The sequence below is a fragment of the Anopheles bellator genome, chromosome 2 (genome assembly GCF_943735745.2).
Source record: "Anopheles bellator chromosome 2, idAnoBellAS_SP24_06.2, whole genome shotgun sequence".
Taxonomy (NCBI): Eukaryota; Metazoa; Arthropoda; class Insecta; order Diptera; family Culicidae; genus Anopheles; species Anopheles bellator.
Window position 1 is genome coordinate 33,545,898 of NC_071286.1, and position 26,354 is coordinate 33,572,251.

Sequence of the window (26,354 nt, forward strand, 5' to 3'; positions counted from 1 at the left end):
TTTATAAACTTGCTTCTATTTTCCTTTAGTTCCTTTAGTAGGTAGCGGTTTTATCAACTATCGACGGCGTTTCCTTCTGTCATGTAGATTTCGCTTGCTCATTTTCTGCCTTCATCCCGAAGACACATAGGCGTCACTTTTCGATGGGATTCCAAATGGATTATATTTTGTTTAAAAGAGAGAGGAATGGAACTAGACCTCGGTGTTTCTTTTCAAAGTCTTCTCCAATGCGAAAACCATCGCCAAAGTGAAGACATCCATGAACATCCGATAAAATGCACATTTTCGCCCCATTAAAGGATTATGATTATACAGTATTTTGTATATATATATATAGCATATGTCCGTAGTAATATAAATGTATGCAGGAAACTATAGGTTACGATTTTTGAATTGGCTATACGTACAGTTGTCTAACGAATTTGGAGTATGAATTGCATCTGTGAGAATTGAGGTGGTGGTGGTGAGGAGTGTATTCGAAAGCGTCGTCCTAGTAATCCGCTATAATCAAGGTTTTGTAAACCCTAACAAACTTCCTATAGTCCATTTATCAACGGTCACGTTCGGTAATGTAGTTTATAACAAACCTTTCTTCAACCAATGACCGATGACGGCTTCCGAACGGTACTCTGTTACTGTAAAACGCGACAATGCTATGACTGTAAACAGGAAACTATTAGTTCATTTGTTCATCACTTTTGAGCTTTTGAGATTTCCTACTTTATGCGCCAGTCAATTCAACTCGATTCGCAGCAGAAAACGGGGAAAAGCTTACATCCTCAGTTAGATACTCTGTGACGACGTGTGGAGCCGCGAACCATTCTTTTCCAAAACACTTCAAACTGCGATGCTATTTTACCAGACCACACCATCGCATGGCTCCATTTCAAATACATTATCCGTGTTACATCTCACATATTCTCACATTTTTCTGTGTGCCGCTCGTCTGTGTGCAAATTGTAATAATCAAATGGTGTGTAAAAAATACTGATAAAACATACTTCACATAAAGGTAAATTTTAAAAGTGACACTTCCCTTCGCTCCTTATTTCATCCGCATTCCTTTTTTGACTTTAATATTTCTCACCATCATACGCGAATCACAACTATAGATGTTTCAATGGATGAATAACGCGAAAACAATAAATAAAAAATACTTAATATGAAAAATGGATAAAATGACGATTTGCCAAATAGAGGCCTTGTAGTGGGATTACAGTGTGTGCGTGGGTGGGTGTAGGTTCGCACCACAATTCGTTGCAGAATTTTGATTAACATTATCAATTCGTGTAGGTCCTCTCCCTTACCTAAAGCTCGGTCACCACCTGATAGTTTAATCACAAGTCGAACAAACACCGTGACATTGGCTTTTGAATTCTTTTTCCTTATTAACAATATACTAATCATAAAAACCTACTCTATCTCTTCAATGGTGCACCGGTGGTAAACCTGCTGTAGAGGTTAGACAACCTGTGCGGCTGAGGTGTTTTGTCTTTTGCGTATTTGAGTGTGCTTGAAATGGGAAAATAATTTAGCTTATATTAAACGCATTGGCGTTATATACTTAAACCGCGTCAGTGGGGCTTTGGAACTCGGAGAGCGCATGAACGGGGTTTTGTGTTTTCTTCTGCGACGCGCGTCGAACCTTGGCGCGTACTTCTTCCGGCTTTTCTGGTCGAACCAAAGGCTTCTTTTCCGGTGCCTTCATCTTCCACACGACGATTGGCGACTGGAAGGGTAAACGTGGAGAAAGAAACAATAAAACGCATGAATCGTCCATACCAAAGGTGTACCAGATTATGAGAGTAAATACAAAATTGAACTGATCGAACCGACCGTTAACAAATGACTATGAATTTGAATATGAAAATGAGAATTTATTTTTCGAAGAATAGTAATGGTTGACGAATGAGTGTAAATGATAAAAAGACCATAAATTGCAAGACATATTTTAATACACTGCTGCAGTTGCAATACCAACGCTGCAGCCGTGTAATGATAAGCATTTGTACAGCAACGGAAGCACACGGTTTTTAAGTGAACACAATAAAATATTTTTGTTATTTTTGTCGAAAAGAACCGAGTAGAATTGTGCTGTTGTGATGTTGATTGAGAAGGTTGATGCCGATTGATGAACATGACAAAAATGCAATTGTAACTAACAAATCAGACCAACAAAATGATTCAGGATCCACTATGAAGAAATAGAATCATCAACTTACGTAATTCTAGGGACGTTTTCATACACACACACACACACACGTTTCAGGTAGAACGCCCCAATGAGCATTTGATGTTAAATGTTAATGAGGTTTCGAGAGAAAAGCATTGATTTCGATCGAGTTAGAAGACGAGAACCGTACGAGAAGAAAGTAGATATTTTGAAACAAAAGGACGGAAAAAGAAAGGCAGTTATTTATTGGTATAAGAAGGATTGCTTTCTTCGACTGGCAGGTTGTGAGAGAATGGTTATTTGAGAATTAGCAAACGTGTGATAACTTCTCTGACGATGAACGTCGGTAACGAACCGAAGGTAAACACTTACCGAAACCGTGCCCTGGCGGGTATACTTTGTGGAAGCAACGTAAGAGTATTTCACCGTGTAGACGACCGCGTTCATCAGATTCTTGGCCGCCTGTATCAACGAAGTCGCACTGTCCAGCTGCAAGTATAGAATACGAGGGGCACATTCGCGCAACAAAGAAAAAGAGAGGTCAAGGGTAGATTAGATCGTTCAACTAAAGAAAAATCGGAACATAATTTCACCATTACCCCTGACACGATCAGTTCACCACTAATGTTCTGCACATCAGCCTTCACCTTCGAGGTGATCTGAATCTGATGGCAGTAAAGAGCAATACGCTGTAGGTACGCGAGAAGATCTTTCTTGGTTGAGCTTTCTGGGCACTGATCGGCTATTTCGCGCGTCAACTTATCGAGCTTGGTACCTGCCTCGGAGATTTTCTTTGCCGCGTTAATAACATCCATCGTGGTCTTGAGCGGTCCACGGCCACTGTAAAGAGATACGTGAAAAGAAAGAAAAAGCAATAAAACATGTACCCCACAATCTCAACAACTGATCGCCTCTAGACACCTACCGCGTAAAGTCGGTCATCTCCATCATTATCATGCACATATGCTTAGCGAGATAGATGATGTCATTACCCGTGTCATCCCACTTCGCGACCTCAGAGTCAAAGGTAAGCTTCTCCCGACGGAACAATTCGACCTGCTGCATAATTTTCTGCTTGTCCTCTTCGTTCATCTTACGCATCGCTTCCTGAAAAGAAATATTTGTAAACACACGATTTTCATTGTTTAGTTTATGGAATTATGGAATGGTTAAGAAAATGACCGACTGCTCTCAGCTACTTACTCTAGCGGTTGTGATGCCACTAATCTCAGGATATTCGTCAATGGTTTGATCTCCAGTGTGGGCGCTCGCTAGGGGAGAAGGATAATGAGTGGAAGAAAAGCATAACGTTAAGAGGTGTATTTTGATGAGCACCGAAACATAGCAAAATAAATACAATAAGCAATAATGCATGCACATAACCGTGAACATTCTTACATCTACTCCGCGTCTCAACGGTCATATCCTCGACTGGTTCGAACTCCGTATCGGTATCCAATTCATCGGAGCTCTGCTTATTTTTCGTCCATGCAAACGATGTTCCCATACACCCATTTTACAATGCACACAAACACAAACACACGCATAGAAAATGACACGGACAATGATGGGTTGAGCCACAAAGTTGATGATAGCGAGCAACGTTTTGTTTACATGCAGCACAGCGAGATGAAGGAAACGGGCACAGTACATGTAACAGGAAAATATGAAGAAAAATAAAAGAAAAATACACATAAGTTTAAACATAATGAGTGGAAAACACTATACGATGTGAGATTATGTTTGTTTTCATGAAATAAAGAAACTAATAATACTTTACTGCTAACATCCATGGACGTAATTAAACAAGAATGACACACAAAAAACCTTAAGGAGTCGACAGAAAAAGAACACGAAGCACAGCAATGCAATCCCGTTTGCGCTATGAAAACTTAATTTTAGCTTACATTTGCTTCTCGTTTCTAGTGTGTACTGTTCATCCTCAATGTCTTCTGGATCCAAATCTTCTTCGTCCTTTTTTGAGGCAAAGGGAAAGGGATAACGCATGAGTAACATTGTCGATCTTTTTCATTTCAAGAGGAAAATCTATAGCAGCTTTTAAGGACAGCGAAGCAAACTCTTGAAGACATTCCCTGACCAATAGCTTACTCCAGCGTTAGACAAATTTTCAAACATTTTTCCGGTTTCCGCTTCCCAATAGATGGGACAAATATGTAATGGTTGATTTTTGATTTCACACTTTTCATCACTTACCCTGTTCATTAGAACGGCACGCCGAATTTCTCGCACCCCGTCGTATACCAGACGTGACGCATCGATAAAATCGTTCTCATCGACGTCCTTGGGAGAATTGGACGACAGTGCATCGACGGCCACATCAACGCGCTGGGCAAATTTAGCCATCACCTGTTCGCGCAGCACCTTTACAGCCTCCAGCACGCGATCCGTGTACACACACGGCTCATAGTTGTCCATCTCTGCTTCGACAACGTTGCAAACGCGAGCCGACCGACCCTGAATTGCTCCGGCCGTGTTGCGCAGGTCAAGGGCATCACCCTCTTGCAACGCCAACACACATTTATTCACATCCTCCAGGATGTGGTTCTCAGAGACGGCAAGAAAATCGTCGATTGTCGTAATATCATCGACTGCTTCCGTCAGAATGCGCACTTGGTTTTCCCACGCCAACCGGTACGCTTCCATGTTTTCCTGCGCTACCTTGGAGTTGGGACGTGCCGCAAGAATCAGGGCCGCATTAATTACCTGCGGGCAGAGCGTTTCGATCTGATCGGCCGCGTAGCGCACCATTTTGACACCATCCTCGTTGTTAGACATGCTGCACACAAGATTGGCCACCTCCACTAGCTTCTCCGCGTGCTTGGTGAAGATATCAGCGCGCTCGCGAACCACCTTCTCATTACCGCTACGAGCCGCTTCGATGAGGTCAAGAAGCGGCATATTCGTTTCGAGAAACGAATCGGAAACATGATCGACCACAGCTTTACGCAGCTGACGCCGTAAATCCTTCGTCTTGCGGTACATGTGCTTGATTGCGCGTTCCAACTCCATGGTACGATCCTTTGTGCCCATCTGCAAACGATTATTGATCACGGTTTAGTGCTCGATGTTAGTGAGTTTCATGTTCGGCATTTTAAGCCATACTGATTAACTACTTACGTTGGACATGTACTCCGAAAGAAGATCTTGCAACGCTTGTCGTACCGCATTGCATTCGCCAACTATTCGCTCGCGACGTTCGTCCCGGGTACAATCAGCATCGGCCATCAGTGCTGCCGCACTGATGATACTTTCTAATCGTTCTTCAAGCGACGGTCGAGAACGCACTTCGTTATACGCTCGGGGGTCCATAACGATGCCCTCATCAAAATCATCCAGCGCAGCCGCCAGTTCCCCGGCACCGACGTAAACGTCCTGCGGTTGAGACGATTTTCCCTGTGCCACATCACTTATGGTGTGCACTGCCTCGCACACCTGTTTCAGGATGTGGTCTCGATTGGCCTTCGCCAGATCGAGCTCTGGATGGCGTACGTAAACCTTTGACGCGGTAAGCAACATAGTCGAATGCTTCTTGAGCACGGCTCGTGCCGCAGCCAAATCGTCCCGCAGCTGCGGATCCTTCAATTCTTGCTGTCGCTTCGCCGCCTGCTTGATCAGCTCGTTCGCATTCCGTCCAAACTGGCGCATGTTGTTCATAAGCTCGTCTTGCGAAGATGCGTTGCGCAGCTTGTCCAGATCGTCTTCGACTACGTGTAACGATTTCAGCAGCAAGTGGACATCTACCATGTCGGCCAGAATTAGCAGTCGGGTGACGGCCGACAGCAAGTTGCGGGCGGCTCGGACCATGTTTCCGCGCTTTAACGAGCTGCACGGATCCTCTGAAAATTCGCGGGCCGCAATGCTCATAGCGGAACCTGTTTTGCGTACCTCCTCCACGGCTGACAGCATCTCCTGCGTGATGTCCGGATTTTCGTAAGCGATTTGCTCGCCCCTCTCAATGAAGATATCGGTTGCCTTCTCGACTGCTGCCACCAGGGCACTAGCGCGTTTCGATTTGCCTGCAAATACAAGGCAGATTTGTAAGAAAAAAGCAAACTCTTCTCCGCACCTACGTCAGCGTGGCCCTGTGAGAGCGAGCGAATCGATTGAACTGGAGAAATTCGTCATGAGCTAACCCAAATTTTAGTGACAGTTTAGTTGCAACCCCCATACCTTTTTTCTTTTTGCTCGGACCCTTCGTACTAACGAGCGTTGTCACTTGCAGCACCAGTGGTTCCAGCGTTTTCTCCACCGACATCGTACGAATTTCTAAATTTTTCGGGTCCCATTTCAGGGCCACTTGCCCAAAGTTTGAGAGCGTTTCCATCGTTTACTCCGTCTGTTTCTTTCACGAGAAACTCACGCTTTTGCGAACAAAATTTCACACCCCGATTCTTACGCCCGCAATAGCAGTCTTTTGTTTGTCTCCTCCTCGTAGCCAACTCGTAGTCTTCCCTGACGAAACGGCAAATTCACATGAAATTAGTCACCCTCCAGTAGTGATTCTTTCAGTGTGTGCGTTTATGCTGACATTCGCTGACGCACACACGCGCACCCATTAATGCTTGTCGTTTTCAAGCGGATGTTTCGTTCCAGTTCAGCTTCCACGCACACATATACACTCCTCTGTGGCTGCTTTCTGGTTTAATGAAAAGGTGGTTTTTGAATACCTTTCTTTAACAAGAATGTACTTTAATCGAAAAACTTTTTAAATCACGGATATCCGGTCACCAATGGCTTCGATTCTGAAACAGTTTGGTACGGTTTAGCGCCGTCAAGCATTCACTTTTCTTCCTGACTCGACTTCGACTCCGCAGCAAGGGTGTGACGTTTCGCGATCGTGCTGTTCAACTAACTCCCATTTCAGACATTTGTTTTCACACGCTGCTACGATTGTGAATAGAGCGAAACGACCGAACAATGGTTACGGAAGAGAGAGGGTGATATCGTTTCGAATAAGACGACAGTAAACGTCGGTTTCAAACGTCTTAATAGTAGGAGACGAAAGCAAACTGAATCATTTATTTTTATTAGATAAGAAATATTATAAAAAGTTATGTTCGTAATTATTCTATCCCCAGTTTCGTAGATCATAGTTACACACAAATTCATTTATTCACGCGTTCAGTGAGTTTGTACGTCCTTTGGTAACGTTCTCCTAAGGTATAGCTGGCAGCTGTCATTACCATTTTTTGACTCGCCTGTCAACCCCTAATTCTCGGCACACTGAAAAGGTCTCAAGGCGCAGAAAAACGGTCCACCATGCGTAAAAGCATATCCTTTTATAGTTTATCGTTCCGGGAATGATTTTTGTGTGTGAAAAGTATGTCGATAATAGCACACATTGTATCTAATCAATCCAGTAGTAGTAGTGGTGCGTAGTGTGGTGTGTTTCTCCTTTATGAAGGATGGCCTTTGCTGTGCACGAGGGAACAGCAAGTCAGCACCGGTCCAAACATCCTTTTACCAAATGGAAAATACAAAAAAAAGTTCACAGTAAAAGTTAAACTCATCCCCTCAAGCTTAGAACATTTGCTACAATTAAAAAGCGGTCTATTTGCAATAGATTTACTCAGCATTAGCAATCGACTGATTAATTGCCACAAACGTGCTCGTTGTAAGTAGAAAAAAAGTCTCTCTTCGCAATTTGCTAATACAGAAAAAAGGCACAGGATCAAGAGTGCAGGGAACACAGAAAAAGCCACGATTGTGCAGTTCGTATTGTTGCGTAGCCGAGTGCATCGTGCTGTGAGAGGAAAAAAGAATCTCTTTATTCAACGCTTGCCGCTTCAAGGCGCACGGGAAAAGTTTAAGCAAAGAATCTTCACGGGCCAAGATCTGTAGGAAGTGGTTTTAGTCTGGCAGGCGCGGCCTTTTCGCCGGTCTGGCCCAGTTGGAACTGTTTTTTTTTCGAAAACGCATTCATCGTTCATGCAACAGCGATTTTCTGTGCAGAAAACTTGGAACATCGCTTCTGTGTGATGTGAACGAATTCGCAAACCATCCGCAAAGCAAATTGAACGAATTCAATGCCAACGGGCTCGGTAACCAAGAAACTCCACGTTCAGCACTAGGTAAGTACAGCCTTCGCGCGGTCCTCCCTTTATAAGTTTAATTATTGAATTGAAGCATGTATTTGCTTGGCCAAAATTATGCGAACGATTTTTTCTGTGACAGAACATAAGAAAGTGGCACAAGTGGTATGTTTGCACAGTGACGTCGTTGTGCTGTGAAAGGTCGTGAAGAAACGGGTCGAGGACAAATGTTGTGTTTAAAGATAAATCGATGCTACATCATCCAATAAGAACCGGAGGATTGGGTCGGAAGCAAATACAACCCAGGCTATACGTATTACCTCGCACAGCAATGCGCGCAGCATCAACATCAAGCATCGATTATCGTTATTGACCCATCACCTTCCCATCGGCTGTGCGAACGACCGCAAACGCGTTTACGCTCTAATGGTACTGGCGGCGCCGGTCATCGTGTGCTCGTCTTGCACCGACAGCAGGAAAGAGTGCAGATTGTTAATTTCGTGCCGTAGTGGTCATGCGCCGACGGTTGCGCTCCTTTACAAAGCGGGTGGCAAGTTCCGCTATAAAGAGGAAGGAAAGTAGTTGATGAAACATTTCAATGTGTGTCCTCTGTCTTCCGCCAAAAGATATTTGTCTTTTTAAAAATGATTGATTGTGCCGTTAAAATGATTGGAGTTGAAAAGTGTTTTAACAATGACAATGCTACTACAGCATTTTTTGCCCGATTATTTACATATTTTGCAATAAAACAAGCATGGAAATTTGAAATGAAGAACGAGCACTATCTATTCGTGTCCACATCCACAAATGTTCTTTGATTTGAACAAGAACATGTGATTTTATGACATGGACAATTTAAGATAGTACAAAAAAGCGTTTATTTTCTGATGGTTTTGTAGTGGCCATTCGTAGAACGACGACAAAAATTTCCTGTTTTTCTTTCACGATCATGGGATCGATGTAAGGATTAAGAACGTAATAATAGTAGTAGCCTTTCGGTGTTTCACCGTTTCGGTAATCAACAAGACCACGGTGATAAAAACGACCCGGTCCGCCCTTCCAAGATAATAAAGGAACACATTTATCTCATATTCAACAAATTAAAACATAACATTCTCATTCAATTTGTTGCCCATCGAAATCGAAATGTAAGTGATGTGTATAAAAAGGTTTAGCTATTGAAAACAGAATTTTTATTCGTAAAAAATATACTATAATCCGTTTTAATGTGCCCAGCTCGTGTTAGTCGAAGACTGCCACCTCACCGACTACAGACGGGAAAAAAGGAAACTGTAGTGAGCATAATACTAAAATAGGTCAAAAGCTGAATACGTCATGGCACAAGTGCTATCAAGTGGCACTGTGCCCAGTAGATGCGACCAATGTACGATATGTACACTCTTCCGGCTATGACTACAGTATACAGGCCCCATTAACGAATACTCGTGTACTCTCCGGGCCAAGGATTTACCCTCCATTTGATGTGAGAAAATCCAGACCGCTGGACTCTTACATAAAGCATAGTGATAGACTTCAGCATAATCCTAGCTAGGTGAAGCATATCCTACATTTTAGTACAAGTGCCATTTGTATAAAAGTTCTTCTGTGAATGTTTCGGATGATGAAAATGCATTTGGAAACACTATTGACAGCTGTGTGGAGGCTAACTGAGAAACTTCTTTAAAGTTGACGCAATAACTGTACAACAATATGCAAACTAAATCTTTCAACCAGTTTCTTTTCATTGATTCAGTGGTGTTCGTTATTTGGTGTCCCTTCTTCGCCATATGTAGCATTGTTATTGGCCAATCGGTGTCATGAAGGTAAATTATGCATCGAATAGAAAACTGGACTTTACTTTATCGACTCCACTGGCAGTGACAGCGGAGACCCGCCTTACGTTAGAACCTCACAACCAAAACCTATTTTGATCCCGCTCAAATTGTGTGCCTCCACGTTGGACACTCCGTATTGAACGTGGGCTTCATGCCGTTCAATCAATCAGCGTTGCAACATCGGCTACCTTAACCTAAACTGCCGCACGTTAGCTCGTAGTCTAACCTCTAGCCGGCCTGAAAAGGCTTTACCTTTCCGGAATGCACTAGCATAGAATGTGCAATTTTTCGGTGTAACCGCGAGATCACTGGTACCGTCGACCATAGTGCCAGAATGTACGACACTGTGTGGTGGCATGGGTTACGAGTTGGTGCCACCTCTTCGCGCCGGACTCGCCGAGATCACAGTTTGTAGATTGTTTCGTTTCGAAATTTGACCTGAAATCGAGATCAGTGCTGATTGAGGAGGAGTAGTGGCAGCCACGGTAGCAATAGACATGATATGCACCACCGGACAGTGCGTGGCGCTCGGTGTTTACTTGCGCCCCTACGTGAAGGTAGGGGAAACGACCCCAATGCTTTGTTCAACAATGGTGTTGAGGCGTTTCAGAATTACGAGAACTCGTAGAATCTTATGTTCCAACAATACAATGTGAGTCAGCTGGAAGACTGTTTTCTCCAAAGGATGTTGTGGTTCACTCTTATGTCCATAAATTGGACAACCTTTATTTGCTTATTCAGATGGTCGATAGGGCTACTAACGAAGGGCCAACAACCCTCGCATGGAACACAATTAATGGTAGTTTGCCAGTAGCAGAATTATCCTGCTTCTGTTTGACCGTTTCCCTGCCCTACTAACTTGGCCGGTAGTTTCTCCTTCGTCGGCCCGACCGGGACAAAGTGCAGCTGCAGCTGTTGCAGCAAACACCCACACAATAGTTGGCTACCAATGTAGCTCGGTTGGCCTCATTTTTCCGGTGCTTCCGTACTGCTAGCGGTGGTTGCAACGTGGCCGATTATAAGTACATTCAAGCAGTAAGCAGGAGGGGCAGGTCAATTGAATGAACTGCATTTTGGAGCCCACGATACCGGAGGACGGTATTGACTTTCTCCTTCGTAGAATTCCCCCTCGAGGAGAACAGAGAATTGATTTTGTTTCTAAATTATGGTACGCGGCGAGCGGTAAATAATCGTCCTATCTATCGTTCTCGATAGTTTGCCGATAGTGGTGACAGTTGAAGGATAGGGTGGCAAATAATGGAACAGCGCTGACCACTAAATGGCGGGTTTAACTGCCTCTACCTAACCGTATGTACGTCTCACCGTATGTTCCATATATCGTGCTTTCACGTAGTTTGAAATAGCTTAGGCTGGTGTTTGCGAGATGCCCTGGTCTGGTCGTCAATCAATTTATTGAAATCGATTGGAGAAGGTGCTTTCGACAGCGCGTACAATCGATCTCAAGTTGATGTGTTCGGTATCTAATGTTTTTGGTCAATAACTTCCCCCATCTGGTTTTAATTTCAATTGCGACACACTGACCAACATTTCATTGATAGTCTTGCTAAGAGTTTTAAACTATGTTCATGTTCATGAAAGTCACTCATATAAACATTAGATAGATTTAATATTTGTAAGCCATTCGTAAAAAATTGAACACACTGTCAGGATTTCGTATCCGATATTTCGGAAAACTCGTATCCTTTGGGCAGACCTAGTTCTAAGGATGTAGTTTTTGGGCAGAGAAGATGTATTTCTGTTTACTTTTAGCAATAAAGCCAATGGTTCGTTGTATACTACTAGTAAGTTCCTTCAATCACTAATTATTATTTTGTAAACACCTTATTTGAAATGGTGATTAAGCTATCGATAAAAAATTGTCTTCAATGCTACCGCATCCAATCCAGACCAATGTTCCTTGTTGCCTGTTCGAGGTTCCTCTAGGTACAGCCAAGCATGGTCGTCTAGCGATAGTAACAGTGTCAAATTCGTTAGCCTATTGGTCATCGGGGACCTTGCCGTCGCGTGTCTTGCCGTCTGCCAACATTCTTTTTTGTATACCGTTTTACCTCAACTGCACCAAGGACTACACCGTGGAACACACACCGAAAATGACGTTCCCCTTTCAATTGCCATTTTGTTTCCATCCACTATACGTTGTGTTTTTTTCGAACAGTCGTGCGTGCCTGCGGACACTTACTGCAGAGAGGCGACATAATTTAGCAATGACCTGCTGACCACCAGACTACCGCTTCCACGGGTTGTTAAATGGAGCCAGCCCTATCGACCAACATTAAATAATGCAGCCGCCGTTACTGTGCTCTGGCCGCCAACTTGTCCCGTCGGAAAGGATAGGATGCTTCGATGTCGATGTCTGAGCCTGGCGGTGCTCAAGGTGTATATGTGGGGAAATGTCAGAGGCACTTGCCATTGAGACGGAGACTAGGTCAATGCTTTTTTAATCCATCCACTCCTTGTCTTGCGATTCGTTTTTGGCGGTAGTCTGTCGGCGGCGTGTGCCATCGATGTCCCAAATGTAGAACACACCGAAACTTATATTTGGTTGAGTTAACTTTTTCCAACTCATATTTATTGAAACAATCATTTTACACACAACACGTTATAGTGATTTATTTTATTGTGTTAATTATGTTTTGAAACATGCATTACACTTCGTTCGACCAGAATAACGGATATTTTAGCTTACCTTCGTGGGTTCCATCTACGTTTCGATCCAAGTTATTGTTCGGGATTGTGCTTTCCATGGGTGACGATTCTTTTAGCGCTCTATGCTGTAATCATTTATCTTTACCGGAGCTTTCTTAAAAGACCCCCGACGGGTTAACTGATGTTTTCACGCCACTGTGACTATTAAAAATCGTGCTGCTGGTGGAATGTTGTCTTGCTTCGTTTCGAATCGCAAAACGCTCGTTTATTTTACTGCTCACCGGACATCATTTTTCTCGTTTGCGTCGCGGAGCGGTCGTAAAAAAATGGCAGATTTTGCGATTCGCTCGCGTCGCCGGTCGTTCCATTTTTGGTCCTCGCCAGGAGGCAGTCAGGCGCGTTTTGTCATTAACATAGCTTTTGATTGATTCGACATGCCGTGGCCAAGTGGTGCGCATTAATGTTAATTTGCAATCGGTAGTGATGGTGGAACCAAATGATGGCGGCGGGTGTTTCTGTGGGTGGTCTGATTTGTGGGTTACATTCACCTGATCTGCGAACCCGTAGTCCATCCATATTAAGATGACTGAGAGCTACGCAGCGATCCATGGTGCGGTGTGGCTAGAAATAGCAACGATCTCTTGAATGTAGAATTTTTGATTATCCCTTATGCCTAATTAAAATAGTTAACTCTTGGTATTTGTTTGAACTTTTTAAAGTAATAAAGTTGACTGGTTCGTGTCCATATTTGTCTTGAATTCGTCATCCGGGTTACGCGCGGTTCTTCGCGGATTGACCATTTTACGATTTTTATTACCTTACTACACCGCTGCTGTCTTGGCGCGTGTGGATTATGCTAAATTCGTAGGCGGAAGTCACGGAAAGATCGTAGTCGTTGAGTTGTAGAAACGCGGTCATGTACAGCTGCCTTGTGTATATCGGGAGGTAGAGGTACCTATCTCATGGCTATCCACATCGACGGTGCAATGACCACACACCGTGTCCACTACACTGTCACAGGAAAGAAAAAATGATCTCCTCCCCGGGTGATGCCAGTTTGTCCATCGCAGGGGTTCGTTGCCCAGAGTCGCCTTCGGAATCAGGAAAAGAGCTTCTCAATATGATGACGCTAACAACAGTCTCCGTAAGTCATCAGTAGGTGAACGATCGGTTTCTGAGAGCGATCACCTTCGTGCGCCTGCAGCGTTGCGAGAGGGCCACAACTGTATGTTGTGGATATGAAGTGTAGTCGGTCAAAGGCCACTGTCGCTGACACCATTCACCCTGTGGTCTGTAACAGTGTGAAACAGGGTCACATCATTTCAATGCTTATTTGTATGAAAATCAATGAAAAGCAATGAATTTTTTACTACACTGATCTACTTTGATTACCACCGAAATTTACAACGATTTGAGCCTGGTTTAGCCTGGGATTATCAAATATTAAGGCTTAATTTACCCAATTTTGATAAATCCACCTAAATGTTTGGCATAGGGAATGGCATCTAATACCGTTTTCGTTTTGCTTTCGTTTGGAAAATTGGGAATCTATCTACTGTGATCGCTATTATTTAATTTTAACAAAGCTATTTAATGTACAGCATGTGAAAACTGCATAGGTTTTGGGTGGACTGTTCAAATATGCAATCGATGCATGAGGCTATCGAGATGAGGACTCGCAATAAGGAACGTCATAGAGCTGAGAGCTCCGCGCTCTGTTACGTTCTAAGTTTGGTGCTTCCCTCACAAATTACAGGCCATTTTTCTACACTTTTTCCGTGCATCGGCCGTCCGTCTATCTTCGTTTCCATTCACGGAACGCCATTATTGGAGTTGCGTCCACATTGAAGCGCTGAATCTTTTTTGCCTCTCGTCGATTTGGGCTTGGCACTGCTCTGGGACCTTATTGTTGTTACGGTGCGCCACGGTACTCTGGCCACCCCACCCTAGGTGAAAAGCTACGCGCGAACGAATCCGAATGAGATTGACGTGTTCTGTGCCGGGGGGATGGCATTTTCAACGACTATATAGTTCAGGGTTGCGGTGCTAAGGTTTCCTTCCTCCCTCAACCGTCCCGCGTTGGAAGGTTGGAAGGGTTAGGCGGCAGAGTGTAGTGTCTAGTAACGGCAACGTTACTGTGGGGCACCACTGCAACGGGAGCGGCGGGCCGTATTGAGCCTGATGAGGGGGTGATACCGTGCGCGCACAAGTGGAAGCAGCAGCAGCAGCAGGTCGAGGTCAGCTCAGCTCGAAGGTGTATGCAAACGCGCATGCCGTCGGTGGTGAGCACCACCACGGTCATCGTTCGTAGCCCTTTGAGACCGTGGCTGGCCGGCTGGCCATTACTTTTATTACGATCGAGCATCGGAAGGATGGGCGGCGACGGTCGCGGAGGGAAGCGGCCTGCTCCACGGATGATGCCCTTCATGCAAACGTAGCAAGCACACAAAGTGTTCGCCATCGAGAGAGGTTAAGGTGAACCGTAAAGCTACCGGGCGGCGGTCGCAGCTATGAGAGAGGCCGCTCGTCACAACGACACGCTATCGGGCGCCACATATCGCCTTCCTTCCGTTGGCGTTTGGCGTGCTATTGACATTCGGTAATGTTTGCCACCGTAGTCCTGTAAATAAGTTTCCCAGTTTGACCTCCGTTGGTACAACAATCTTTCCAGAGATTTTATTCAACACGGAAAGGATAGTATTTTCCCATGGTAGTATATTCCAGGATTGAGTATCGTTGACCTTCCACGTTTTTTCTTGGAAAAGTTCATTCGAAATCGCACCGGTTCTCATTTATAGCACCGCGTCGTTTGCCCTGAAATGGCAGCATTTGGCTAAGTGATTATTTTTGCCACCAACTTCATGGTCCGCCTCCGCCCCCAATGTGAATGTGGAACTCTCCCACAGGGTGCGGTGTGAATGCCATGACATCGAAACAAGTGAAATGATTGAAATATTGCCGAAATGTTTGCCAGCAGTGTGCCAAAGTTTCCTCAACTAAAGAGCGGCAAGGGCACGTGCCCCGTAATTTGCTCCACAAGAAAATGATTCCAAGAAGGGCCTCGGCTCAGCGGCTCACGACCGCGTGGGGAGCGCAGCGTCCAGTGGATGGGTTTCGGGAACAAATTTTTCCGGTGAATGTTTTATTACTCGCACAAGCACGCACAGCACGCAGCGCCTCGACGCTGTCGTCAAGCAGCATTGGGTTTCGTATAAATCCTGTGCTTGAATTTTCCTTACTCGAGTGATTGGTTTGGTGGAGGTAAATTACACAAATCCAACAGAACAAAGAGTTATGGTACCGCGAGGGATGAATAGCAGCTGCAATGCCTACGACTAGAATAGGATTTTAAAGCTGTTGGACATTCTTCCGATTGGTTATCCGATTATATGCATTTACCTGGCGGCCATGAATTTAGTTCATGAATTGTTCACCGGTCATGCGGAGACACAGCACCGACGGCTCGGTAACATGTTGCTGTTAATATTAATAGGAAAAAATCTGGAGAATCCAGTGTATGTCATTACAAATTTGTTAACAAACATGGGACCTCCGGTCACACGAGAAAGGCAGACAGCTCAGAAGGCATCAGGCATCAGAAGCCGTCTTCGTAGGATACTCCTATATTTAAATTTAAAATATTGTACTAAAAGAACCGTTATTGTATCGCAACACTCTACCCAACGACTACCGGTATTCGGCTACACGTTGTTAAACCCCTTTGGCCGCGTGCGTCCAACGATCTCGCGTGCGTGCGTGCACAGGTCGTAATTAATCATTTCCGCGCGAACGAGTCCGAGTGACAGAAATAGCATCATCCACATCAACGGCGGCGGTCCTGCCTGTCGGAAGTTGATCCGAAGTCGCCGCACCGTGGAATGAACTATGTCTGTGCGACCTTTCGGCGTGACGGACAGCGGCGAGTTTGGTGGACGGTCAGTTAACTGAAATGCTGCTGCCCCCTACACACAGGCAGTCCCCACGTCGATCTTAAGCCCGGTACCGAAGCCGTGACACAAATCTGGCGGCCCAGGCGGTGAAACAATGGAAGGTCCATCGGTAACGAACACAAAACGGCCGCGAAGGTCTCACGTAGCATAACTTGCTGCTGCTGCTGCTGGCTGGTGTCAACCGCATAAAAGTGACAGTGGGCTGAGTTCGTCACACCAGCTGCTGCAGGTGGTGACCCGACGGAAGAGCCTCCGATGAGCCGGGGGATGAGTTCGCAGCGATGACTTCTTCATAACTATGGTGACGGTTCGCTGGTTTCGCATTGGTGGCCTAGGCTGGAGGACGCACACGGTGAACCCGGTATCTGCGTGTGACAGGACGATTTGGGGCGATGTGCCGGTCCGTGCTTCGCTCCAGGACGCTTGCGTTGTATTATTCCGCTTCCTGTCCGCAGCTTCACTGTCGGTCACGGATTGACGTAAATTCGAACTGCTGTTTCACGCATTCGTTTACATACCATCGGGGCGACGTGAAGGAGGCATATCCTCCCGTTGGCCTCCCGATCCCGGACCCACCCGGTGCTGCCCTTCCCTACTGCACAGTTTAATTATCTCCATCTATCGATGGTGTCTGGGGCTGGAAAGTCTCGTCTCTGATGATGCAGTGAATTAAGCAAACTGTTATGACAGGCTCGTCTCCCGCAAGGCGGCGCGGGTGGTGATGGCTTGTAGAGTTTTCAACCCGACCCGTGGTGTTGTTTTGCGTCGTTTCTGGAAATGTCACCCCACTTGGAGACCAGCTCGAAGAACAAAAAGAGGATAAACGCGGACCGAAGCAGTAAACTGTGGCTCAAACTAGTTTTGGTTTGCGTGCGGAATGATTTTTTTCATCATCAGACTTCAGCTGTTGGCTCCTTTCCTTTTCCATTCTAATGTCAATGTATCTTCGACTTGCTTTATATCATTCGTCGATGCTTTACTTAGTTTGCGGGCTTTGATGTAACATTTTATTGTATTAGCTTCCCTTCATTGGTCTTAAATTATCTTATAATGTCATTAGTTCTGTGAATATCCTTTTCAGTTTTATTGTTTGTTTAATTTGGAAAATTTTGAAATAAATAAATTTTAACAATTGTACAATTCAATTTATTTTGCTTCTTTGCAGATATTTCCACATCGTGTAAACCGTGGCTGTATTCTATAGACAGGTAAATTCTTATGAAACACAGTATAGAATTCCAAGGTGCACAATGTGGTTCGCAACACATTTTATTATTACATTGTTAGGGAGGCATTAAACTTTAAAAACTACAGTTTTGGTGCAATGGTTTAGTAAAGTCATACTAAACCTTTGGTTAGGCCCGATTGCTTCTACTGACAGCCTTTCCGTGTTGATCTATAACGCTGTCATCTGTTATCTCTTTGAACAAAATATCAAAGGTATTTCAAATTTTACACTGAATTACTTATACTATTTTTGAAAAAGTTTGTAGATTGTGCATTAACGATCTTCAAACCGAGCGTGCACCATTTTCCACATTGGCCTCGTTCAGAGGGAGTTTTTTATCAGAGTTTTTTTTATCAGAGTTTTTTTTATAAATGAAAAGTAATTTGTTTTTCAGTCAGGCTCAATCGACAAATCCCTGCATTTGTCAATGCAAATAATTAAACTTTTGATCTATCGTTCCGTTCGGTCCGAGTGTTGCGCCTCGTCGCTGCAATGCATGCTCGGTCGACCGTGCAGTGGGGCCATAAGGTGATGAAAAATAGTTCCATACATCACTGGGAATCGAATGTGCCGAAAATCGTACCGATCTGTGGCGCTTGGTGATTTAAATGTATGCGCGTCTCTTTCTCTCTCTCATCTCCACCGGTGCGCTCGGTGCGATGGGACGAACCGTCTTCATGTTAAACATGTGCACCAACATCGAGAAGCCAGTTGCGCCAATAGGTCACGCCATGTCGTCGGTCTTTGGACCTCCCGGATGCTCGTCCTCGTCGGCGAATGCATACCCATGAACGCTGCGGTAAATAATGAGAGAGCCCACAGGACTCCAGTGCACCGCGTTGACCGACCGCAGCCGAGGCGCTAGCTCGCCTCGGCTCTGGTTGGCTTGCTGGCAGCATTGGAACGTTGATGCGTTTCGATAAATCTCACTTACAGATGCATTATAAATGCATGCAAATAAAATCAATGATAATGACTTTAGCAATTAAGTCGGCAATAAATAACTGGCACCATCACCATCCTTGCTCGCTCGCAGTGAGAGAAAGCGATCGCCGAGTTGCGGGTGTGTGTGTGTGTGGTGTCGGCTGCCAAGGACTTTCGTCGATTTGTCAATCAGATGCAAAATTAGTACAAACCTCTCTGGCGAGCGTTAGATGCTCGCGTTCGTCATTCTCTCTCGCTCGACGTAGGTGGATATTTGGTGCGTGTTTGTTTTGCGCTGTGAAGCCGGGTTTCACAATGAATTTATGCAAAATGTGACACTCGATTTTACCGCTCGTTTGCAATTCATACCGACCGACGACGGGTGTTGAAGCTTTGCCGGGCACTGATGGTAATCATGCTCGGTGGGCCCGTCGGTGCACAGCATGATGTGGCAGAGAGAAAGGTCCAGCAGCATTATGGAAGGTGGTATCAGCACGGATCAACAAAAGAGCGTTGCGGGTGTGTCAGCAAGTCACAGCTTCGTTGGCTGGTGAAGGTCGTCTACTTCGTCGGCTTCGGCATTCAAAGCTCTGGACGACGTCGGACAAACATATTGTTTATCGAACACACTGAAACAGCCGCCTAATCGCGAGATCGCGAGTTGTCTGTGGCCTCACTCACACCGCTTTGAAGGGGTGTTAGCATTTATGCGTAAGGAACATTTGTAACATTGTAAAATAGCACTTATTTTAGATTTAAATTAGTTACCAAGTTAAACTGCTACATTAAACGAAACTGGGTTGACAAACCAAAACGGATCATTTTTCTCACGGCAGAAATCGTTAAACTATGTTAAAATTGTGGGCAGCTTTAGTATAGTTTCGTTGATAACTTCCAATTAAACGACTTCGGTCTGCCTACGGATGGCCTCTCGCGCGATAGGAACGATCGAACATTAGAAGCAGGCGACCCGTTTTATTGAGCCCTGATCTTTGAACTGGGACCGGCTTTGGAACTTCGAGTAGGCCTCCTCGAAGCTACAGATTAATTGTCATCCAACCCACCCAATTGGCATGTTTTCACGGACGTTCGGACCCGCACGTTTCTAGCACTGCTGAGGCGGCGTCAGTTGCCAGTGGCATAATTGGCTTGACCAGTTTGGAGCCGGTAACCGTCGCAGCAACAGTTTGATGTTCGATTTTCGTGCTCTTTCGGCAAACTCGGTTTCGGCATCGTAGGTGTTTCGAGATGTAGGTTCGAAAGTATCAAATGTGATGTGCGAATATAACTGTACTCCTCTCCTCCATACACGGCTCCATATTGTACCAGATTAAACCTACTTCAATTTGTGGTGCCTAGAAACTTTGCCCGGTTCGTTAGCCGACTGGCGATAATCAAATTATCAGCGCACTTGCCAAATTATGTAGCAAATAGAAACTGTGTTGTGCGATTGTGTTCTGTCCGCGGCTGCAATTAACATCCGACCAGCCTGGCTCTCAGTTCTGTTCCCTCGTTAGCCTCGAAGTCCCCTCTAAGGTCCATCGCAGTTGTCTTGTGTGCAGTGTGTATTATGGGTGGGCTTTTTTCCTTCATTCCTCCACCGGTTAAAATGGCGCCGACAGAGGGAGCCGCCCAAGGTGTCATTTGTGAACGTTGTCCAAGACCAGGTTTGTTTGTCTGTCGTCACCCGAGCACCACTTTTGATCGTCAATTAGCTGAGAAGCATCGCGGCGTGATAGGCCCACATCATCGTCATTCACTGATTAACACCCCCTGTGCGCGCCGCTACCGAGAATCCATGTCGAGAAGCCATGTCAGTCCGAGCGCTTCGCGAACGTGACAGGAACTCTGTTCTGTTGCTGCTCTCACTTCCGTTCATCTTCTCGGCGTGTTCGTTCTTAGTTACTTGATTGAAAACCTTCCATTGCAAGTTATCTCGCTTGATAAGGCTACGTACAAGGACACCAATTGGAAGTAGTGACATAAAAAGTGACAAGCCCAAGAGTTGTTCATGGTTCACCGGCACCAGGTCAGTCGACACAGTGATTTTGATGGAACGGTTAATTTTTTGGGCCGTTCTTGCAGTAGTCAAATGTCGGCTATTAAGCTGTTCAGTCGAGTACACATTGTTACAGAGCGGTTAAGCGGAGTGATCGTCCTGCGGCGTACTTTCTGTAACTGTACGGGTACTACGGCCCTTGTGTAGTTCTGGGCCACAAACCAGGAAACTGTGTGGTGCCGTTTTAGGAGAACTTTTGAGCTCGGTTTGCGCGGGACCACGTGTTCGTTTTGTGGGACATTTTAATGCACAGCACCTCAAATGCGTATGGTAGAAAAACTGCTTAGCGGAGCGATTGCTACCTAACCTAACCGTCACCCGATCGTGTTCACTTTTATTTTAAACCAAACCGTTTTTATTTTTTCCTTCCAAAGAATCCGCGCAATCGTTTCGCGTTCCCCGTGCTGTAAGATTCGTACACGATGCAGCTGAAGCAACGCGGCGGCGTAGTGCACTCGGCGACCGAAGACACTCTTGTATCGCCCGGGAGCGGGTCGGTGGCGACCGAGTTCGGATCCATTACCGATGGACCGTCGTCGGTGCCAGCGGCAACGGCGGTGGCCGGTGACGTCCCCGACGTGGATGGCCCCGTTGAAAAGGTGCACATGAAAAAGTCGCTCGGTTTGCTCGAGGGCGTCGCCATCATATTGGGCATTATCCTTGGATCCGGGATCTTCATTTCGCCCAAGGGTGTCCTGCAGGAGGTTGGTTCCGTCGGCACGTCGCTCGTGATCTGGGTTCTGTGCGGTGTCCTCTCGATGATTGGCGCCCTGTGCTATGCCGAGCTCGGTACGGCCATTCCCAAGTCCGGCGGTGATTACGCCTACATCTACGAGGCTTACGGTCCACTGCCGGCGTTTCTCTATCTCTGGGATGCGACGGTGATATTCGTGTAAGTGAGAAGCGTTGACCCACGGCGCATGGAGCATCCTCTGCATCTTTTTCCTCCTTTCTTTCTCTCTCTCTCTCTCTTTCTTTACATCTCATATTAATCGATCGATGGATCGATTTTTGGTTACCCACGGTGGCTGTGGTGTTCCGACGGTAACTCCAACTGCAGTCCGAGTACCAACGCTATCATGGCCTTAACGTTCGCCAGCTACGTCTTCCAGCCACTGTTTGCCGCCGGCTGCTCGGTTCCGACGCTCGGATTGCAGTTGTTTGCCGCGGTCACTATCTGCGCCCTCACCTACATCAACGCCTACGACGTGCGGGTGACGACCAAGATGCAGAACGTGTTCATGTTCACCAAGATTGGTGCCTTGGTGTTGGTGGTAATTGTCGGGGTCGCCTGGATGCTGCTGGCCGAGGGCGGTATGGACAATTTCGAGAACGCGTTCGACGGCACGGAAACCGATCCGGGCAAGATGTCCGTTGCGTTCTATTCGGGCATCTTTTCCTATGCCGGCTGGTGAGTTTTCGGGCGGATTGGGTGTGACCCAGCTGCACCCGGGGGGTTTCGTTGCGTCGGAGCCACCAGTATGTTGCGCTGTCCTGATGTTCTTGATTCTCGATCTGCTACACTCGTGTCTAGGAACTACCTCAACTTCATGACCGAGGAACTACGCGATCCGTTTATTAACTTGCCGCGAGCGATTTACATTTCCCTGCCGCTGGTAACGGCTATCTACGCGCTGGCCAACATGGCGTACGTGGCCGTTCTGAGCCCACAAGCCATTCTAGCCTCGGACGCCATTGCCGTGGTAAGTGTCCTGTGCCTCTTGATGGCTATCGCGGCTGCTAACGGCCATACCGTCATCCCCCCAGAGGTTGACGAATAGATGGCGCCACCAGGCGCGATTTTGATCTGTTTTTGTACTTTTTCTTTCTTTCTTTGTCTCCATTGCACGTCCTGCTTGATCGCGCCGCTATCTGTGCCTGGGGCTGTAGACGTTCGCCCAGCGTGCCATGGGCTATGGTGCGTTCGTGATGCCCATCCTGGTGGCCATCGCGGCTTTCGGAGGGCTTTCGGTGCACATTATGACCTCATCCCGCATGTGCTTTGTCGGGGCTCGCAATGGCCACATGCCCGAGATATTGTCCCATATCAATGTCAACCGCCTTACACCGATGCCGTCTCTCGTGTTTCTGGTGAGCATGCCCATAAAATCCAAACCAACCTCCAGCGGACCACCGTTCCGCCTGCAGGGCCAGCGATCCCGATGCGTGTGTCCTGCGCCGTGCCACATTCTCCTCACCTTCTCTCTTCTGTTCTCTTTATCTCGTTGTCTCGTTGCAGTGTGTACTGTCGCTGCTGTATTTGTTCATCAGCGATGTGTACGTCCTTATCACCTACAGCAGCATCGTGGAAACGTTCTTCATCATGCTGTCCGTTAGCGCGGTTCTGTATTTCCGCTACACGCGCCCCGATATCCATCGGCCGATCCGGGTTCCGCTCTGGGTGCCGACGTTGTTCGTCATTATTTGTGCATTTTTGCTGATCGTTCCGTGCTATGTTGCGCCGTACGAGGTCGGTATGGGCGTCGCGCTAACAGTGGCCGGCATACCCGTGTACTATATTGGCGTCGCGTGGCAAAATAAGCCGAAAGCGTTCAAAGATGCGGTGGCGAGGACAACGCAATTCTTCCAGAAAATGTTGATGACGGCCAAGGAAGATGTTGATGTTGACGAGTGAACTATGGGCATTGGTGACTAAAATTAGCCCACATTTGCCAGGTTTCGGAGTTTGAGAGCGAAGGTTGTATGAACTTAAGGCTATGGCGGAGGTTACTTACATCGGAGACGTTTGACAATAGTTTTTTTTTTCTTACCAACACGGAAGATGAGTAACGTTAAACACGCGTAATCGAATTTCACTGCACTTCCACATTGCTCCTCGTTATTTTGTAAAGGTCATTAAAAACGCTTGAAAAATCCTAGGTTGAACCATCGATTCGATACGCAATTCGGAGTCTAAGGAATCCCTGCTTCGATTGAATGCGCGGTTTTAACGATTTCTGTTTAAATGTTCGTTTTTGTACAAATTTTTAATTTATCGTTTATTTGCCATATGTTTCCAGTTTTTATAATTTTTTACACTAAACCCAAGAATCTCATTTCAAATTACTCGTTACCATACCATACAAATTATATATCTTTAGAGACAATCCTTCGGAAGATGGTTTTTAATCGATATTTAATAATTCTAGTGTTGACGAATCCAATCTCAATGACAATCGTTCCACGACACATTTTAGTTTGCAGTGTTCTTTTATTGATGCTTCAAGTTCTGAAACAGTTGCTGGCATTCCGCTCGAATGTTTAGTTATCGCTTTTAATGACTGCATATATACGTGTGTTTAAGTTTACGCATTTATGTGATCCCATTGATTCTAAAACAAAGCACATCGCCTCAATCATCATCTTAGTTGATAAGACCGACTCACGGGGTTTACATCTTTACATGTTCCAACCGTGGTGCTCATAAAATTCTCCCAGCAAGTCCCCTCCGCGTCACCGTTTCCAAATTGTTTCCAAATGGTTTCAAATCCAACTTTGTTAGGTCTTATATAAAAATTTATGTGACATTTGTTTTTCAATTTCATACACTCGACTAGGCTACATCCGATCACATACTGTATTTAGTCTTAATTTACCACTGTAAGGACGAATCTCGCCATCTCTTACCTATTATTACCAAACGAAACTAACAACATGCATACAAAAATGGTGTTGCATTTAGTAACCGAAACTTTCAAACCACCCATTTGTAACACTAAAGCGTAGCTTGTACTTAGGTTTTTGATTATCATTTTGTTTTATTGAAAGAAGATTAGACATTTTAAAGTGTGTAAAAATTGAACGAATCAGATCTGACGATTTCGTATGAAACAGAACCCTCATTTTGTGGCGCGCGTACCATTAGAGTTAACGAAAGGACATGAGGCACGTGAATTCAAACCCAAAAAGCACGTGTTGTGTGTTAAAACAAGGGATGTATTGTGGTAACTGTTGAGACTTCACAAAAAAGACAGAGCTAGCCGGAGAGAATGCGATGACAACAGTTCATTATGTCTTCCGTGATGGAATTATTAACAAAAATATTGAAGAAAATGTGAGAAATAGAATGTAAAGAAACTCATACAGAGTACACTCGGAGGGGCGTCCAGTGGTAAAATAAAGTTACTCAAAACAATTCATTTCATTACTTTATTGTTGGAATCATTGATTTGTTAGGTACTCAGTAAACGGGGCTCAATGTCGTTGAAGACCCATCATTTTCCGCTCCAAGTTGAAGAAGACCATGAACTCGATCGATTGCTGGTGATGATATGTCCGCGTTGTCGTTGTCAGAAATGGGCGCCTTCGAACTCCGAAGGGTGCAGCGACGCCGACGGGAAGGTCCAGTTCAAACGCGTTTGTCGTATGGGCGCGAGTCGTCTTTTTCGTTTTCGTATGCTTGTTGCTTTTTTTATAACATCACTTCAACATTATGTATTGCTTATCCGGCCATGATCCACATTCGATACCTCAGTAGGTCAAATCGTTTTGAAAATACAATGCAATATTTACGATTTTTTGTTTTCGTGATTTCTCTCTTCTATTTCTTCTTTGCGCACGCTCATTCTCTCTATCCTTCACTGTTTGTCTCTCGTTCGATCTCTCGTTTTGTATCCCTACCTATCTCTTTAGCGTTCTCTCTGTATCTCTCTCTCTTTTTCGCTCATAATTCCCAGGTTGTCCTCTCGGCTGGTCACGGCGTCACTATTTACTGTGCTCTTTATGCTCGAGGCGACTTATCTACTTACTAGCGCTTCGTCTCCCTGATTCTCGCTCTTTTCTACTTAGTGGTGACCAATCGCCATGGTGTTCGCCTTTTCAAGCTGTTTCGGATCGAAATGAACACACTCAACTGCGAGAGAGATGGATTCCGGTCCGCCTATTTTCACTCACGCACGCTTTCTAACGTGTGAGTGCGAGCTGTGTGAAATCTCTTAGTTCTGTGGACTTCCGTTTGCTGTTGGATCCGTTCCATTTGCTCCGGCGCACAAAAGCAAACATGTTTACTTCTAGCAACTAGCACCAATATCGTAATCGCTTTTCTTTTCGTACACCATAAGATTATCTCTGGTACTATGCAGTACTGTTACAAATTCGAGTCCCGTAGCTAAGATTACATTTTCACCGATCGATGATTTTCACCAGGCGGCTCCATCGATTTTCATATTTGCTAATATTGATTGACCCACACAGGCACACATGACCTGCATACTCTACGTTGCATAAGATGGCTGGCCCGGGAATGGTTTAATGTCTCTCGTTTTAATCTGTACTCACTTTGCACGTGCAATCTGCATTCTTCTCGTTTGCTTCGAATCGGTTCTTTGATTTTAATCGTATTGATCGCACTGATCGTTCTTCGAAGCATAAACATTGTTCTTCTTCTTCTAATAGAACCTCAGTTCGTGGATGTTGAGTAAGGTAATGTTTTGTCCTTAATAACGGATTTGTTAAAGGTCGGGCTT

General features: G+C 45.4%; 2 protein-coding genes across 5 annotated transcripts; one reads left to right on the forward strand and one right to left on the reverse strand.

The window, feature by feature from the left end:
• Positions 1 to 39: 39 nt before the first annotated feature.
• On the reverse strand, positions 40 to 6,999 carry LOC131212560 (catenin alpha). Of its 4 annotated transcripts, XM_058206473.1 has the most exons (10): positions 6,365 to 6,999; positions 5,312 to 6,210; positions 4,388 to 5,224; positions 3,572 to 3,644; positions 3,377 to 3,444; positions 3,099 to 3,280; positions 2,767 to 3,013; positions 2,546 to 2,662; positions 2,223 to 2,228; positions 40 to 1,729 (listed from the first exon to the last, which is right to left on the reverse strand). In XM_058206473.1, exons 1-10 carry the CDS (start codon positions 6,516 to 6,518, stop codon positions 1,565 to 1,567), a joined length of 2,748 nt encoding a protein of 915 aa, XP_058062456.1. In that variant the 5' UTR covers positions 6,519 to 6,999; the 3' UTR covers positions 40 to 1,564. The 4 variants fall into 4 exon arrangements, with proteins under 4 accessions (XP_058062456.1, XP_058062454.1, XP_058062453.1 ...); XM_058206471.1 differs by lacking the exon at positions 2,223 to 2,228 and having other exon boundaries at positions 2,773 to 3,013; XM_058206470.1 differs by lacking the exon at positions 2,223 to 2,228.
• Positions 7,000 to 8,122: 1,123 nt separating this feature from the next.
• Positions 8,123 to 24,987, forward strand: LOC131209480 (Y+L amino acid transporter 2). The gene is made up of 7 exons (XM_058202558.1): positions 8,123 to 8,265; positions 17,844 to 17,886; positions 21,264 to 21,781; positions 21,950 to 22,300; positions 22,424 to 22,592; positions 22,780 to 22,980; positions 23,129 to 24,987. Exons 3-7 carry the CDS (start codon positions 21,312 to 21,314, stop codon positions 23,522 to 23,524), a joined length of 1,587 nt encoding a protein of 528 aa, XP_058058541.1. The 5' UTR covers positions 8,123 to 8,265; positions 17,844 to 17,886; positions 21,264 to 21,311; the 3' UTR covers positions 23,525 to 24,987.
• The last annotated feature ends 1,367 nt before the right edge of the window (positions 24,988 to 26,354 follow it).